This window comes from Callospermophilus lateralis, chromosome 2, assembly GCF_048772815.1.
Source record: "Callospermophilus lateralis isolate mCalLat2 chromosome 2, mCalLat2.hap1, whole genome shotgun sequence".
Taxonomy (NCBI): domain Eukaryota; kingdom Metazoa; phylum Chordata; class Mammalia; order Rodentia; family Sciuridae; genus Callospermophilus; species Callospermophilus lateralis.
The window spans coordinates 2,599,382-2,616,623 of NC_135306.1; the positions used below are offsets into that span (position 1 = coordinate 2,599,382).

General features: G+C 60.1%; 1 protein-coding gene across 2 annotated transcripts in view; it reads right to left on the reverse strand.

The window, feature by feature from the left end:
* Window positions 1-5,213: 5,213 nt before the first annotated feature.
* Window positions 5,214-17,242, reverse strand: part of Olfm1 (olfactomedin 1) — a 37,093-nt gene continuing 25,064 nt past the window's right edge. For both annotated transcript variants that reach the window (XM_076845114.2, XM_076845113.2), the window contains exons 5-6: window positions 15,110-15,216; window positions 5,214-6,871 (exon numbers count right to left, since the gene is read on the reverse strand). In XM_076845114.2, coding sequence (XP_076701229.1) covers window positions 6,197-6,871; window positions 15,110-15,216 — 782 coding nt within the window. In that variant the 3' untranslated portion in view covers window positions 5,214-6,196. The remainder of the gene's footprint in view (window positions 6,872-15,109; window positions 15,217-17,242) is intronic.

Here is a 17,242-nt window from a genome sequence, read left to right on the forward strand (position 1 = left end):
AGGCTACCTGGGTCTCTCGCAGCCCTTGCGGAGTTAACGCGGCTCCTCAGAATGACCGGATGCAGCTGCGTTTGTCTTCTTTATTATGGCTGCCACAGCCAATTTAACAGGGACAACGGGTGCTACCTAAATGAGACCAACAGCCCAGGAGACTGTCCCAGACAGGACATCCCATCTGCTGGGTAAAAGGGGTGGCAGTGGGGGTCAAGAGGCTGGAAGAGGGGCCTTGGAGATGTTGGAGGACAGGCGGGCACCTGGGAGACCCCACGGCCTCAGGGACAGCCTTGGGTCCATGCTGTGTCACTAACCCAGGGAGGTGCTTTGCAGGTCTCTGCAGGCCACAGGTGACCTCGGACCTGCTGTGGGAGGGGGCAGGGTCCTCCAGGAGCAGCAGGAGAATTCAATAAGCACGAACGAGACAACTGGGAGCGTGCAGCAGCAGCATTCCTGCGACCTTATTTCCAGCCCGTAGCGGGAAGGAAAAGATCAATAAGGAAATTACTGCTCCTTCTCTCGGAGCCGGCGGCCGGAAGGCCGGAAGCGCCCGTGTTCTGCAGCCCTTCCCCAGGGCCTGGCTTGGGGAGGAAGACAACAGCCCCGGAGGGAGCATCCTGAGCGGCTGCCAGCCCCCAGGGGCTCTGGAAACTTGGGCCAATTAGAGGACCATTGTGTGACACTGCACCACTTCACCTATAAGAGCCCAGTCTGGTGTCAGGGGACGTCCCATCTTGGTTGCCACTAACTATCTGTGCTAACGTGCACAGGCGGTAACTAGTCTCTCTGGACCTGCACGTCTCTACCTGCGGAGCAGGGCTAACAGGCTTCAGAGGCAGAGCACAGCACAGTGAGGTCCCCACCAAGGGGCGACGTCACATCACGGGAGGAGGGGTGTGAGCCCAGCACACTCACTGTGCCGTGGGGCCAGGGAGGGCTCCGCGTCAAGCCTTTTCCAGTTAAAGCAAACAAGTGGCCCTCACGTCGCAGCGCGATGCCAGCCTGGGCAGGGCTGTCACAGAGTGGCCACCAGCACAGGCTCCTTGTCCCCCAGGACCCCTCCATGGAGCCAGTGTTGCTATCCTCAGTGGGACGAGGAACCTGAGGCCGGAGCAGGGTGTGTGGGGTGGAGGAAGGTGGCCCAGGTGACTACACCCCCGCCTGAGTTTGCCCTGCCCTCGCTGAGGTCACAGGGGACTCAGGCCAGGCTGGGAGGCCTGGAAGCCTTGGGGAGGCCGCAAAAGCAGAACCATGTTCCAGAAGCAGGAGACGGCGGTCACTGGCCCTGTTCTGCCAGGGAGGACGCTGCACCTGGAGGAAGCAGAGTGGGTTCCCACCGCCATGCACCTGCCCTGCTTCCCACGAGGTCCCTGGCTTAGGCAGTGTGAGTGCCTGCACGTGTGTGTGTGCACGTATGTGTGGTGTGTGCATGTGTGTGCGCGTGTGTGAGCACATGTGTGTGCACATGTGTGTACGTGTGTGCATGTGTGTGCACGTGTGTGTGTGAAAGAGCAAGCTGGGGCAGCAGGACGGAGGGGACACTGAGGAAAGTCTTCCCTTCCACCTGTGGCCCCTCCCTGTGAGGGAGGTTGAGGCCAGGCTGGGCATGCGCGGGGAGGGAGGCTGGCAGAGGCAGAAGCGGGTGCCTGCCCTTTGGCTCTAGCCTCCTTGGCCAGGGCCTCCCCTCCTCTGAGCCCTCCTCAGTGCTGGCCGCAGTGATTCACCAGTGCAGGGAGCTGGAGAATGAGCCCAGATCCTGGCCTGCAGTGGCACACTCTGCTGCCTGCTGTGACAAGGGGCAGTCCTGGTTCGCCAGCTGGGGCTCACTGAGACAGCCCGAGGGCCAGCCGAGCAGGGCGAGAGCTCAGCCCAGGCCGGGCAGCGGGTCCTGGGCTCCTCCTTAATCTCCTCATGTCTGTTTCTGTAAAGTGGAGACAGTGGGCAGGGTGAGGGGCTCCAGGAAGGTCCTGGGGGACAAACCCAGCCTTGCCTTAGGTGCTGGGAAAATCTTGGGACTTCGGCACCTGGTTCAGAGCCACAGAGATGTACCAGCTCGAAACTGCTTCAGTCTTTACAGGCCCAGGAGGACAGACAGAGGCAAAACCACTCTGATCTCCCCAGCACTGCCTGGTGAGGCTCCACGGTCACAGTGGCCAGGCCCCGTGGCACAGGAGCTCTTAAGGACGACTTTAAAAAGCAAAGAAGTGCTGGAGTCATCGAGATCATGTCTCTTTACCTGCAGGGAAATGCTCCCAGGTGTGGAAACAGATCCTAGGGCCTGGGGTGGAATTTCCAAGGCAGCATGGAACACAGACTCAGTAGGGAGGCTTCAGAAACAGTCCCAGGCACCCAGGGGCAGGGGGAGTTGGTCTGATTAATAAATCCCACTGGGAGAGCTGGGCAGCCTTCAGGCCAAGATACCGTGGCCCACACCTCACTCCACAGAACCCCAAAGGGCACAGTCTCAACAAAGGCAGGGAGCCCCACACACCCAGGAGCAAGCACAAGAAACTCCCTCCTGAGCCAGGAGTGTGCAGGACTGTCCCGGAAGTCAGGCATCAAAGAAGAACTGGTCGTTTCAATTACATGAAAAACCCCCATGACCCTAACCCAAACCAAGAGTCCAGTGACCAGCCAGGGTCAGCAGCGTGCATCACATAACCCGAAGGCTCACTTCCCACCCGTGTAAGCAGCTCCTGAGAGAGAAAAGAACTGAGCAGGAAACCGTGGGGGTCAGGGAAACAGCCGGAGCGGGAAGTCCCAGGAAACACGGCACCAGAGTGGCATTCACTGCTCCTGCTGCCCCAGACGAGGCGTGTCCCCACCCCTCACAAGGCCGATGATGGCACCCTTGGCCCCCTGCACCCCTAAGACGGACTGTCCCCAGCCAGTGGCTCCTCCTTCCAGCCCTCTGGCCAAGGTTGGACCAGGAGGGAAGCCAGCCGCACCAGGCCTCCGTGAACTCGGCATGAGCAAGACCCGGGACTCAGAGCCAGAGGAGCCCTGGGCACCTGTGTGGTCTCCAGTCCTGGGCCTCCTGAGGGAAATGAACCCTGTGGCAATCAGGGACGTTCCAGGCCCAGCTGCCAACAGTCAGGTGTCTCATGCTTTGATCCCACATATCCTGAAGAAGTGCTGGGTTTGATTCTAGGCCAAACTTTTAATAAAGAAAATTCATCCTCAGATATTCTGCCACCAGCTCATATATTCAGTTATTGGAATCAGGAGGTGGCGGTTTGATTTGCTCTCTGCATGGACCCGTTTTTCTTCCGTATTTAATCTCCTGTAGATATTTTCACTAGCAGATGCTCAGCTGAGACAGCAATCCATGCTGGACCTAACGGGCCGCTCTTTTGTCTTCTGGTAGGGTGTTTGCCTGTTGGGTTTACTGTGCCGTCAAGGGGAAGCTCCGCAGGAATGGGTGCCTGATGCACAGTGCACAAAGCCACTCCTGTCCCACTGTGCAAAGAGAGGGTCTCATCCCATGGGGATCCGGCGGTGGCCTTGCACACCTGCATTATTGCTCCGTGAAAACTGAGGGCTTCTGTGTCAATGGCCAGCTCCTCCGCCTCATGGGGGGACACCGTCTCCCTCCAAGACATTTGTACCCATGGAAGTATGAAAATGCCCCCCACTCCCACAAGTTCTAACTGGAAGCTCGTCCGTCTGTGGTGAGGTGTCAGGGCCGGCTGGCTCCAGGAGCGGCTCCAGCTAACAAGGCTGTAATTAAGGATGAGCTTCTCCCCACCCCCTCCTCTCCTTAACATGGCCTTTCAGAGGATGCTCCTGGCTGAAGAAATGTAGGCAACACGAAGAAAGCAAGAAAGGTTTTTTTTTTGGCTTGAGTTGGGTTTGAATGGTCATCTACTGGATACCTAAAGTCTTCCCCCAAGTCCCAGAGAGTGTATTGGATGTGGAAGAGTCACAGATGCTGGGGAGGACAGGCTGGTGGGGAGATCAGCCGCAGAAAGAGGAGGGAAGGTTCTCCTTGGAGGTGGGGGAGACCAGGAAGAGGACCGGAGGGGGCCCGGTCGGAGCAGGCTGGAGGCAGGCCTGGGCAGGAGGCAGGCCTGGGCAGGACACGGGTGGGCACTGCCCCTGTGGGGACGGTCTCAGCCCTCAGGATAGTGGAGTCACCATCCCCACTGTAAGAAGGGGGTGGAGGCCGGACTGCAGGACCATGAGGGGCCCTGGTCACTGGGCTGTGCTCCAGATCCTCGGGGTGGACGTGCCTGGGTGTCTCCAGCCCCTTCCTCCCACTGCGGTCCAGGCACCTTTGCCCTGTGGTCATCCCACATTTCCCCAACTATTGTCCAGGGCCAGATAACAAGGGCGCCTACTGGGCCCTAGCAGGATATGGTCCCCAATGCCCACAGCTGCCGTCCTGCTGGCTCTCTATGTTGGGAGCTCTGGCTCCTGTGAGGACACTGGGACTGGTGTCACAGCCTGGGAACGTTGCAGTCTCAGCCGCATGGCACACTAGGCATGCTGGGCCTCCGCATGCACCAGCCTCAGGGCCATACCTGTCCTGCTGTGTCCAGCCCGGCCGCCTTCCCATGTCAAACCGCGGGATTTCAGGGGACTCCTTGGTTCCCTGGTTGGGGTCCCACATCACTGTCCTGCTGCCCACCCTGCTGGGGGAGCCAGCACCTGCACCTGGACAGGCAGTCCTTTTGCCTGTCCCTTCTCTGGCTGGCATTCTGGAAAGGCTCTGGACATTAAGATATGACTTGTCCTACAGGGTCCCAGAGCCTGCCTAGAGGTGGGGATGACCAGCTTCTGTGGACACTGCCCATGTTGGGCTGCTTAGAGTTGCAAGGGACACACACCCAGGGAAAGTCACTTGTGACCCAGACCTGCTGCAGAGTGAGCTGCCCAGAGGGCGGTGTGCCTTGGCAGACTCTTCAGCGGGAGCCTGGTTGGCAGCACCTGTCCTGCGGGGCATCTGGAGTGGGCACCTGCTCTGGGTTCCCCCAGATGCGCTCCTGGAGGACACCTGGGTGGGGTAAGGAGTGGGACACCCGGCTGCAGCCCCGAGTCAGATTCACCTAAGGGGAGTGAAACTCCAAGCCCTTGGCCCAGTCCTGACTTCTGGGGACAGGAGGTTGGGCTCCATGGGGCGTGGCCACTTCCCTCTTCCCTTTCCTGACCTAGCTTCAGCGTAGCCACAGGACTGGGGAGGCTACCTCACTTAAAACCTCAGAAACGACAAGAGCAAGCAGGTCTCCTAATGTCTTTATTGTTCCTTAGATAACCGGATAGTACAAAGTTTCCCTCTTTTTTTACCTAAAAAGTGGACTTTCCATACACTGCCGCCCAGTGGATTTCCTTCCCACTGGGAACCGGAGTTTCCCAAGGCAAGCCCTTTCCATCCACCATCACACGATTCAGATAATTTAACAAGGAGAGAGTAATTCCTTTGATTATTATCAACATGAACTTGACTATGTCTCTATAAGGGTGAACACTGATTTTTTTTTCTTTTTAGAAACAAAAACCATCCACTTATCAATCCAAACTACAGCATTGCATTACAACATTCATGGCATCAACTGAACGCACAAAGTTACCACCTCAAGGAAATAACAGACAGACACTGCACAATATATCTACGGGGTACGCGGGTTCAAACGATGCGGGAACAGCAACTCCACTCTACGCCGACCACCACTGGAGGAAGTGCTAGACACGGTCCGTGAACTACTTGCAGTCTGGGCACAGTTAATCTAAGAGACAAAGACACAGTCAAGAAACAGCAGCCGTGTCGGGGTGGGAGACCGGCCGTGCCGAGCACCACCCGGCGGGGGCTCTCGGAGAGACAGGACAGCCCCGTCCATCAGCGCTGACCATGACCTAAGGAGATGTCCATGCGATCCTAACAGTGGGTGTTCTCGGGTGAGAATGGCCAACAGTCACTGCCTTGCTTCTTGAGTATGTTATTTGACCAGAGAGGGGTGGGTGGGGGAGGCCAGGGGCCTCAGGCTGCAGTTCCAGCTGCAAATACAGGGATTTCTTCCGAAATCTGTCGCCCGCCGGCTTGAGTGGGAGGGACGCGGGGGTAGTGCCGTCCCTTGTCGTCAGGATCATTGCTGATGATTTTTCTGAAGTCAGTTTGTCAGTATTCTCAGCATCGTTTTGGCAGCTGTTGCACGGAGCGCCCTCGGAGGGGAGGGCTCGGACCCTTGGCTTGCGGCAGAAGGGGCTACAACTCGTCCGAGCGGATGACGTGGAAGAGGGTGACGTTGTAGAGGGTCTGGTGCCCGTTGTTCCAGGCATACAGTGCGCGGTCCTTGGGGTTGTAGTCCAGCATGGAGATGTGGGAGTACTTGTTCTGGAAGGGGATGTCGATGTACTCATAGGTCGAGGCGTTGGTCTGGTAGGCGTAGTGCACCTTGGTGCCCCCCGAGTAGCCGTTGGTGACGTAGAGGGTGCCGCAGATGATGAAGGCCTCACCGGCGCTGCGCTTGGGGTAGCTGGTGTTCCAGGTCTGCAGGATCTGCAGGGACACGGGGTCCAGCTTGCTGATCACGATGTTGCCGGCGTTCTGGTTGGTGGCGTAGACGGCCCAGAGCCCGTTCTCGTCCACCATGAGGTCGATGTCCGAGTGGCCGCCCCAGGCGTAGTGGTACATGTTGTTGTAGCCGGCGTAGTCCAAGCTGCGCGTCTTGAGGATGGTCTCCGTCTTCAAGTCGAACCGGATGATGATGTGGCTCTGGAACTTGTTGAAGTAGATGGAGCCGTTGTAGACCACCTGCCCCGTGCCCGACCACGGGTGGGGCAGGCGGTGCGAGGTGAAGTTGTCCGTGTTCATGAAGTCCACCATGGACTTGTACTCACGGACGAAGCGGTTGTTGTGGTAACCGTCCATGTACCAGACCTGTGGAGACAGCAGACCCGTGAGCGTTCCCTGAGAGGACATGGGGCTGCGGGGAGGCCGGCCTCCCACGGGAACTTGCAGGGAAGAGCCAGGAAGGGTGTCACCTCCCTCCTCCAGGCCACAGGACTTTTCCAAAGGGACAGGACCAGAGCAGGACTTGTCCAGGGTGAGGAGAGGACACGGGAAAGGCAGACGGGGGGCAGGCAGTCTGGGGCTGCCAGTCTCACTAGACAGGGCTGCAGCCACCCTGTGCCATTCACCTCAGTGGGTGGCACTGACAACCCCACAGGCCAGCAGCCAAGCCCTCTGCTTGGAACCAATCTGGCTATGGGGCAGGGGCCACGCCGAGGACCTGGCTGTGTCCACAGATTTGTGGAGAAAGGAGCTCCATCCCTCCAGCTGCCCCAAAGCCAGCGAGGCAGGGTGGAGGGCACGCCTCCAGGTCCTGGGCAGGACAGATGCCCCAGCTCCAGGTAGCACTGCAGAGGCCACAGTTCTCAAGGTCACTGGGAGGGCCCTGGCAGTGGGCCTCGTCACCCTGCCAGGCTGAATCATCCTGTCTGCCAGGCAGAACGTCATCAATGTGGCCTTTGGGCTGCTGTGCGCGTCACTCAGCGTCACACCTAATCGGGAAAGGCTTCTGCAGAAGGCCCCAGGGGTCCAGACCAATGAGCCAGACCTGGGCGTGGCCCTAGTCAGGCCTGCGGGAGAGACCTCCCAGTGCTTAGATGCCATGTGACCTGGAGCTGCCCGCGTTTGAACAAACGCTTTAGTCATTTCCAACCCATACGGGAGCAAGGAGAAGGCAGAGCACGTAGCAGGGGGATCTGGCAGGCCACCCTGCTCCCACATCTGTCTGGCAGGACAGCTGCTCTATCCATCAGGGGCTCTGGAGCTGCTGGGAGATTAAGGACGCGGAGCTTTCAGACTTGGCATGACACATGCGTTAAAAATTAAAAAAAACCGTAACCTTGTTCCTGAGACGTCCATTCAGATGCTGGAGGCAGATGTGCCTTTTGTTTTTAATGAGTTTTTTTTCAACTGGGTCTCATTTGAGGCTGTCATTATCCCTCGCCTCCTGCAGACCAGCCCTCCATGATGTGGGTCAGGGATTAGAGCTGGGAGGGGTGACGGAGGCAGCAGGGCCATGCACAGAAACCCCCATCACATGGCAGAAGGCAGCCCGCAGCTGCCCCCAACCCCCTGCCTCTGCCTGGCCCTGGAGGGACCAAAGCCCAATGCTTCCTTCCTGCCTCGGCCCCCACCGACCTCCCCGGCCTCCCACCTGCCTCTAAAGCAAGCCCTGCTCCCCATCTCGGCACGGAGGACACTTTTGATAGGTCTGCTGCCCGAGTGGACCCTTGAGAGTGGGGACCCAAGGGCCAGGACCTCCTTCCCGTGGCTGGAACCAGTGGCATCAGTGACCCGGACTGGATCTTCAGAAGGCTTTTCTTCCATGCACCGGACCCAGTACTTTCTGAACGTACTGTTGGGGACGGGAGGGAAAATCAGTACCAGGGCCACATGTCCCACCGGGGGCTGGGCCCGGGCTCGCTCAGGCAGGCCGTCTTGGAGGTTCGCCAACGTCTAAGATGTGAACGTGTCCCTTTCCACGCTGGACCTGAGCCAGTGGGAAGCCACTCTAGGCAGAAGAGGGCCACGTGCAGGACCCCAAGGGCTCATGCCGAGGAGACCTTGGCACAGTGGGCAGCCTGAGTCCACTTGCGTGACCCCTGGGCTGCTCGTGTCCGGTTCTACCCCAAGCCCGTCAAGGCTGGCTACTTTTGTCTCTGGGGAGGTGGCCCCAAAGACCAGGGAGATGGGGCTCTCATGCTTTCCAAAGGCCCATTTTCTTTCCTGTGGGCCTCTGGGTGCCCGGCTAAGGGCGGCAGGCAGGACGGGGTGGCGGGAGCTGCGCTGTGCGTCTCTACTCCGGTTGCTACTGTGCAGACTCCAGCTCCAGCTCCTGCCTTCAGGCCTCACACCAGCTCACTCACCAACACAACTGTGTGGGTGCCACCCTGGGACTGGGTACCAAGGCCAGGGAGGCCTGGAGACGAAGGAGCGCCAGGAGCAGGACCGACGCTGGAGATGGTGTGGGGTGTCTCAGGTTGGTGGGCGTGTGGCTGGCATGAGGTAGGCACAGGCCAGGGGAGGTGCTGGGCATCCTCCAGGGTACAGGACACCCCCACGACACAAATGACCAGATTCCAAATATCACGCTGGAAAGTCTAGCCCCACTGGACCTGCCATGAATGTCCTAGACCACCGGTCCCACTGACCCCTGTTTCCCTAGAGGGCAAAGCCCAGGTCCCCACACCACACCCTGAGCCTGGCCCGTGCACCAAGTCAGCCATGCCAACTAACAGGCACAGCACCACCCCTTGGCATCTGGGGAAGGGCCTGGTTAGGGGTCTTCACCAGAATCCCCCGTTTCCTCTAAAAGGCCCTGGGTACAACCTGGATGGGTGCAGGCTTGAAGGGGTGGCCTCAGAAGCTGCAGTCTGATTGGCGTGTTTATGGGCAGGAGCAGGCTCTGGGCTTCCACCGGAGACCCCAGCCCTAGGGCAGGCTGGTCGAGGGACAGGGCACCCTTGACCCTCGTGGCCCTTGAGGCATGAGGAAGGAGCCTGCATGTGCCCAGACAGCCCCAGGGAGAAGCGTCCCCCTGTAGGAAGACCCCACTGCTCCTGCGTGGCCAGGCTTTCCCCTCATGATGGGGACTTGGATGTCACCCTGCTTCCTGCGTCCGAGGTTTGGAAGGGCAGAGGGGTCACCAGGCCACACCACCTGCTTGCAGAGAGGCCCTTCCCCAGCAGAAGAAGTCTGGATCCCACTCAGACCCTGAGGCGAGCTGCCTTGCCCTGGGGTTCCGCCTGCAGCCCCCAGACTGGCTCCCACAACCAGTGAGAATCTTCTAGAATTCCAGTCCACCCCACCACTGTCCTACACAAACCCTTCCTGATTCTGCAGCTCCAAACTCCCCAGCCCGGCCTGCGGCGTCTCCCTGCCAGCCACCGCACACCCTCGGTTCCAGCCAGGTTAGCACTGCGGCCGCAGGCTCCGCGCCCAGCGAGAGGCTGCTCCCATGGCCACACCCTCCTGTCACCCCAGCCCAGACACACCTCCTCAGGGGTCTAAGTCCTGTCCCCATAAGCGAGTGGGTGTCAACCCCCTTATTGGATTAGAGAGTGGCCCCCAAAAGAGGTATCCACACCCTCGAGCCTACGGATGCATTGGTTGGAGAAAAGGTCTTAGAGTTAATGTCTCCAGATAAGGAGCTGGTCCTGGATCAGGGTGAGCCTGAAACAAGTGACCAGGGTCCTCAAGAGACAGGAGACACGAAGGGAGATGCCACAGGGGTCTTCCTGCCTGTCAACCCCACTCTCAGTGGCCCAGTGAGTGACAGTGGGTCTGTTGGGGAAGGCCCTGTGGAACCTGAGGGTGATCTGTTGATGCCACAGGGCAAGGGTCTTTGTGTGGATGGCGGCTGGCACCTGGACACCTGTACAGGCCCAACCGTGGCAGCATGGGCCCAGCCGCTGCTTCCTCTCTGCCTCAGTCCCGCGGCTCTAGAACAGGCCAACTGGGACCTGCCACCTCCACCTGTCCATGCTGGACAGCCCAGCTCTGCCTCCTAGTCCTGGACAGCAGGAACGGGTGGTTCTGAGTGGGCTAGAAAGGGCACCAGGGGCACACACAGCCAGGAGGAAGAGGGGTCAAGACACAAGTGGGCACGTGGCAGGAGGGACCAGTTCATCTGCAAATCCAGGCCATGGTGAGCTCAGCCTCGAGGTCAGCCCAGGACTCCAGCCACAGACAGGTCAGGGCACCTCTACAGAATGGCACAGCGGGGACGGCTGGGGTGCTGAGGCCACTGCTTCCAGACCCCTAATTCACAGAGACCCAGAGAAGAGGAGGGTCTCTCTTGGGGTCACCCGCTCTGCTCCATGGACAGCGGGCCCACCACTGGCATCTTGCATGCAGTCCACCCATGGCCTCTCTAGGCTGTGACGGCCCTTGTCCCAACCTGGCTATGTCCACCACTTCCCGAGGCAGGTGCCGTCCATGGGGGCATGGACTCTCCAATCACTCCTCCCAGACCTCGTCACCCACACGCCCTGCCCTCAGAGGGCAGCCTCTTTCAGGCCTCGCCTCAGGCCCCCCTCTCCTGAGAGGGTGAGGATCCCAAAGGGCACAGGGTGGGTGAGGGCCCGCTGCCCTCCAGGATCCACCAGGGTTCCCTGAGGACACCCTCTGACATCACTGACCACTCTGTAACCTGTCCTCAGTGTGGGCAGCACAGGCCAGCGCTGGTCCAATCCAGATCTGGAGCAGGTGGAGCCCGGGACCTGGCCTCCTGGTGGACTACCATGGGTCTGTCAGTCAGCCGTCCCTCTCAATCAGCAGCAACGGACGACCCCCCCACCCCAGGACCCCCCAAGCCCAGCCTTTCCTTAATTCTGCAGTAGCTGAAAGGGCCGAAAGTACTCCCTGGAAATGACTTTGCTTTTAAAAAGTTTAGCTGTCACATTCTTTTGTCTCTGCCTGCCTCAGGGGCTACACTCGAGTCCCAGCCCAATTCCCTCCCTACCCATGATATCCTTTGCCAGAAAAAAAATCAAAGGCTGGCTGGTGCACGTGAGCTCTGGAGCATCTGCAACCGCCCCGCTGCCAGAGGGAGTCTTCTCAGAAGCAAGCGCCCGGCGCTGCTGCCCACAGGAGAAAAACTGGGTCTCCCCACGTCTCAAGTGCTCTCAGGCCCATATGGTCAGGCTCACTGAGAACACGGGCTTCCCTAACTGTCCTGACTATTTTCAGCCGCTTGCAGGAGGAAGGCCGCCCAGGGCAGAGCTGGGGAGGCGCCCCCGCCCTGCGGCGGATCCGCGCCTCCTCCGCCCGCTCGCCGGGCAGCACACGTGATGCTATTTCAAGGGCCTTTCTTAGGAACCTGGGCCCCAGGGTGCTCTTCCTTGGCTTGGCCAGCATGGGTCACGTGTCCTCCGGCTAGGATGGCTAAAACAAGGGGCCCAGCACTAGGCTCTGAAGAGAGCCGTTAGTGGCGGGGTGCAGAGGAGAGTGGGAGCAGAGGGATGGGCAGCCCAAGAACCCCTGACTCCTGCTGAGAAAAGATCAGGAGGGACCCCACGGGACAGAGCTGCAGGCGCCACGCTGACCCCACGCGTCTGCATGAACTGGTGCATTCTGGGTGATTCCACCTCCTGTTCCCAGGACCCTTACCAAGTGTCCGGAGGGCTTTGGCGCCAAAGTCGAACTCGGCTGCTTCTAAAATAACCATGGTTTGGCAATTATACCACCTGCTCTGGGCATGAGCCTTCTGGGTGTGGTGAGAGGGGACTGCTGGGCCCCTCTGATGCTGGTGACCGTTGGCCTGGAACTTCTTCGGAAGAAGCTGGCCAGGAAGAGGGAGGCTGGACGTGGGCTCTGGTGAGGTGGCCCATGGTCAGGGTGGGCTGTGAGCTTCAGAGTTGGGAACAGGACCCCTGGAGCTCGTGTGGTCTCCTGGGGATAGAGGCACAGCCTGGTGGGGGACGCCAGTTCCGGCGAAGCCTTCCTCCTGCAGTGCTGGCAAAGTGGGCCAGGCCTCTCCAGGGCCCGGGAAGCACAGGATGCTCCCCGCTGGGAGATGCGGGAGAGCCCAGCGCTTGGCACACAGCTGGTGCTTAACAAATGGACGCAGGAAGGACTGATGAAGGCCTACCAGCCAGCCTGACTCTAACAGTGGCTCAGCATGTCCCCTCCTGCCCTAGCCACAGCCCTGGCCGGGCCTCCAGGGCAGCCTGCATGGAGGCCAGTGTGGATGGCTGTTTTGTTTGGGGGCGAGTTATTGGTCTCCCGCTTGTGTGTGATCAAAATTGGATGGGAGATTGGAAAAAATCAAAACAAAGCAAAACATTGCGAGTCCAGATCAATGGCAGGACCCACCAGGAGACGTGGCACTTAGCAGCCTGGGAACACGGCTCAGCAGGCCTGGAGCCCAGAGCAGCACTGCTGCCACGCCCCCGGCCAGCCCAGCTCCCACCTCCTCGCCTCCTGTGCCGCCAACTCCCCGAGTCCTCCCCTCCCCCCACAGGTCCTTCCCGACACTCTGCCACCAGAGCCTCTTCTCCTGGAGGGCGATGCAGTCAAGAAGCGGAAAATAGGTATCTAATTATCTAAATCACCCATGGGCCCCTAGACGGCTCTGAGAACCGACACCCTTGCTGTACTGTGCAAGCAAAGAACCCATTTCCAGGAACTCTGGGTCCTTGGCACCTGGGGAGAGACCCATTTGACTGGCATGGGGCGCAGAGGCCAGAGGCCTGGGCAGGGTCAGTGCTCCCTCCACACGTGGGCTCCTGCTCTGCAGCAGTGGGGGGCAGCTCCTGCTCGCGGCCCAGCGTGGCCTGTGTGGGTCTGTGGGTGGGTTTCCTGCCCTGTGTGGGTGGGAGGACAGATGGGAGGGGGGAGGGCCCCTGGGGACAGATCAGTGCCTGCCAGGAACGTGTCCAGGGAAGCCGGGAATGGTCTCCGAGGTTTCGGGCAGGGAGTAGGTAAGGACACATGTCTCATCAACACAGGGAGAAACACACCTGGATGCAGGGGCAGGCAGGGGCCGGGGAGGCGCACAGTGTGGCTGCAGTGCCCACTGCCCCCTCTCTGCTTGTCGTGGAGTGCCCAGGACAGTCCCTGGCCACGAGACCTGCTTTCTAAGCACCTGCCACATGGCCTTGTTTCTGTTCCTGGGTCATCATCACTACCTCTGCAGTGGGAGGGGGTGGAGCATCTGCCTGCCCCCGCAGCCCCCTGGCCTCTGCCAGCCTCTTTCTTTGTCAGAGGGCGAGAGCCAAATGGTCCCCTCCCCAGATGCCCCCGGACTCCGGGAAGTTGGGGATTTTGCTTTGCCCAGTGCAGCAAGGATGTCAGTTCACCACGTCTGGGCAGAGGCGTGTTCTCCAGGCAGGACTCAAAGAACAGTTCAGGGAACAGCTGACTCAAATTGTTAGGAACCTTCCAAGTACTGGCCATCAGAGTTCAGGACGAAAACAACCTTTCCCCTACAGACCCTGGATCCCAGTGGAGTCCCAGGTATGCAGCCTGCCAGCTCTCCAGAACTGCCGGCAGCACGTGCAGGGAGGCAGAGCGTCCAGACCACCCTGTGCTGAGGCGGCCACCTGGGTAGGGGGCTGTGACACGGGGGGTGGGGTGGGCTCTTCCTGCTGCAAGCAGTTAGGCCAACAAACACAAAAGGCTGGAGGACCTGTCTATCCTCGTCCCCGGCCACTTCCCACCTCCAGCACAGGAGACCTCATCTTGCTCTGCCTGTAGCTGGTGGACAGCTGAGACCAGGAATGGCTTCCGCCACGCGGGTGCCAGGTCGAGCTTAGAGGCCTTCGGATTCCTAAGTCCCTTTCTCCATCAGCCTGGAGCAGAACCCAGGTGTTTCCAAGAGCATGTTGTCTACACGTCTGCCCACATCACAGGGCGGGGGGGGGGGGCGCCAGGGCTGCAAGACTCACTCTGGCCTCAGTAATCAGGGCCGAGCCCCAGATGGTGAGCAGGGCCCAACGAGCTGCCCCTCTACCTCCAGAGGAGCGTCCTACGGGCCACAGCTGCTGTGTCCAGGCTACAGCAAGGAGGGACAGGTGGGCAGGCGTCCTCCACCCCGCAGCACCCCTCACCTCCCAGTTCCCGAGGCTCAGCCCGAAACCCAGGCCCTGGGGCAGGCGGCTGGCCCTGATTCCCTCTCCTTCCCGAGGTTTGCCTGGGGGGAGACACCCAGGAAGAAAGAACCAGGGCCTCTTCCCAAAATCAAAAAGAAGAGGAGCTTCTGTCAGCCATGAAAGGAAAGGCAAATGAAGTACAAATGAGTGTCATTAGAACAAGGAAGGCCCCACAGCTCTCCCTGCAGCAGAGGCCGCCGGGGAAGAGCCGGGCAGTCAGAGACAGACTCAGCCCAGCCCAGCTGGGCCTGGAGAGAGCCCAGGGGCCACTGCAGGCTCCAGCATGCCATACCACACGCCCTCGCCGACCACTGGGATCTGTGACTCTGGGTTACCACAAGGACTTCAGCCGGGAACACGGGCCCCTGTAGGAGGAAGCCCCTGGGGACTCTGGGCTGCGGGTGGCCTAGGAGGTGGGTGGGGCTGGGACTGAGGTGAGGGAGGGAGACCAGCTCCTGCAGGTCACACGAGCACGCCTGTCCAAGAGGCCCCGTAACAATAAGGAGACACTTACCCTGTTATCGCCTTCCGGGGCCAGGGGGTCTGTCATCCAGGATCCAAACCTCGAGCCAGAGGTCTTGACGGTTACCGGGTCACTTATGCCCGTCAGCTTGCCGCAGGCTGGAACAGAGCGCACACAGATCAGGACACGAGGCGGAGGGAGCGCTGGCCCACCACAGCCCTGTCCCAGACTGCCCGGAAGTCCTGATGGCTGCCTCCACTTCCCCTCCAGGTCTCGAGGCCACCTCTTCCCTAAACCCAGCAAGGGAGGCCAGAACGGGCAGGCGGGAGCCAGGGGCAGCCACCCTCCTGGGCCGGTACCCTCCTGGCCCAGCCACGCCCGCCAGTCTGGGGATGGGAGGTCACAGCAGCAGCTCTGGGAGGGTTCAGCAAGACTGTTTTCTCTCCAGGAGAGCACACAGCTGGGCCTCCTACAGCTGGGGAAAGCAGGGAACTGGCGGACATGCCTCAGGCACCTACTTAGGCTCCATGCAAGACACCACACCCAGGAAGGAGCAGCCAGACCACCCTCCACAGCCCAGGGCCTGTCACTGCAGGAGTGTCCACTCTGTGACCTGAGAACTAACAGGAAGGCTGGCGCCCTCCTGCTGGGAGTGGGTAGCCTCCCACCTCCCCTGAAGAGGAGCCCCAGGCAGGAGGGCTAGGCTGAGCACCAGGGTTGCCAAGATCCTGGAGGTGACCTGCAGCCCTCCCACTCACAGGTGGCCTCAGAGACTGTGAGGGACTTGCTCAGGCCTCCTGGCCATTCAGGCAAGGCTAAGTGGAGGCCTGCATTCCCGACAGCCAGTCTGCTGACCTCCACAGCCCCCTGGGCTTTAGTTCGTGGCTGACCACCAGGTGGAGCGGCTAGGAGAGCAGCACCAGGAATGTCATTACTGTTTCCTTCCTGGGCCAGGGCCACCGCTGAACTCCGCCTGCTTGCTTGGCTTGCACACAGACCCTGCTCTGACCAAGCCCACTCTGGGAGAGGGGACAGGGGCTGAGGCCAAGGGTGACCAGCATCGACAGAGATGAATACAAAACATGGCGAGCTCTTGGAAATCTCAGAGGAGATTCCTGGTTGTCAGCCACGAGCTAAAGCCCACAAGCTGACCCCTCTGTTCAGAAACACCACCCTCAGTGCTGAAAGTCAGCCAGTCTGCAGCCAGGCCACCACCACAGTACTGCCATCTCAGCCCACCTCGGGAGGGCAAAGAACTCCTGAGGTCCAAGGTGGTCGCCCCCCAGGGACATCCAACTAGGGCCTCCCAGACCCTCCCTTTCTCTCCAGGCTAGGCCTGCCGGTGACCTCTGGAGTCTACACACCCGCTCAGGGCCTCCCATCAGCATGTGTACACAGCAGTCTGCAAAGTTCAGAGGAGATCCAGGTGCTTACGGAAGATTGTCAGAGACTTAGCCCAGACCCCAGGGAGCCGGCAGTCCCTCAGGCGGGAGGGCGGGGAGGACTCTTCTCACTCAGGCACAGTCTCAGAGCCTGCCACCCTCTCAAACTTAAAGAAGGTGTCCCCAGCAGAGCTGTACAGGACTGAAGGGAAGGGAGGGCCCAACCCCTGCCCAGAGAGCTGCCCGAGGGCACAGCCTGGCCAGAGGGAGGCTTGGGGGACCCAAGCACCTCCAGCCCCAGCGCTGGTGCCTGGCCCAAAATGGAAAAAGTAATGCCACCCGTGGTCCTGCTCTCCTACCCGCTCCAGGTTCACCTGTTCCCACTCCTGGGAAGGAGTCTGTGCCTCCCACGTCAACACAGACCCCCCCATTGCAGGCTGCGCGGCCGCCGCTGAGCTCAGGGTGCTTGCTTGGTTTGCACGCAGACCCTGCTCTGACCAAGTCCACTCTGGGAGAGGGCACAGGGGTTGAGGCCAAGAGTGACCAGCATCGACAGGGGTGGGAATACAAAACAGGGAGAGCTCTTGGAAATCTCCGAGGAGATTCCTTTTCCAGGGGCCTGGCTAGCTTGTCACCTCAACTGTCTCTTGGGGACTTGGGAGGGGTCAGTGGAGGAGGTGGGCCGAAGAAGCAGCCCAGGCTGGACCCCAGCCCCACTCTCCAACTCTTTCTTCCTTTGTTCCTGTTGATCTGGGGGCTGGGTCCTGGGCTGCAGCAACCTCTGAACTGGGTGGGAACCCTG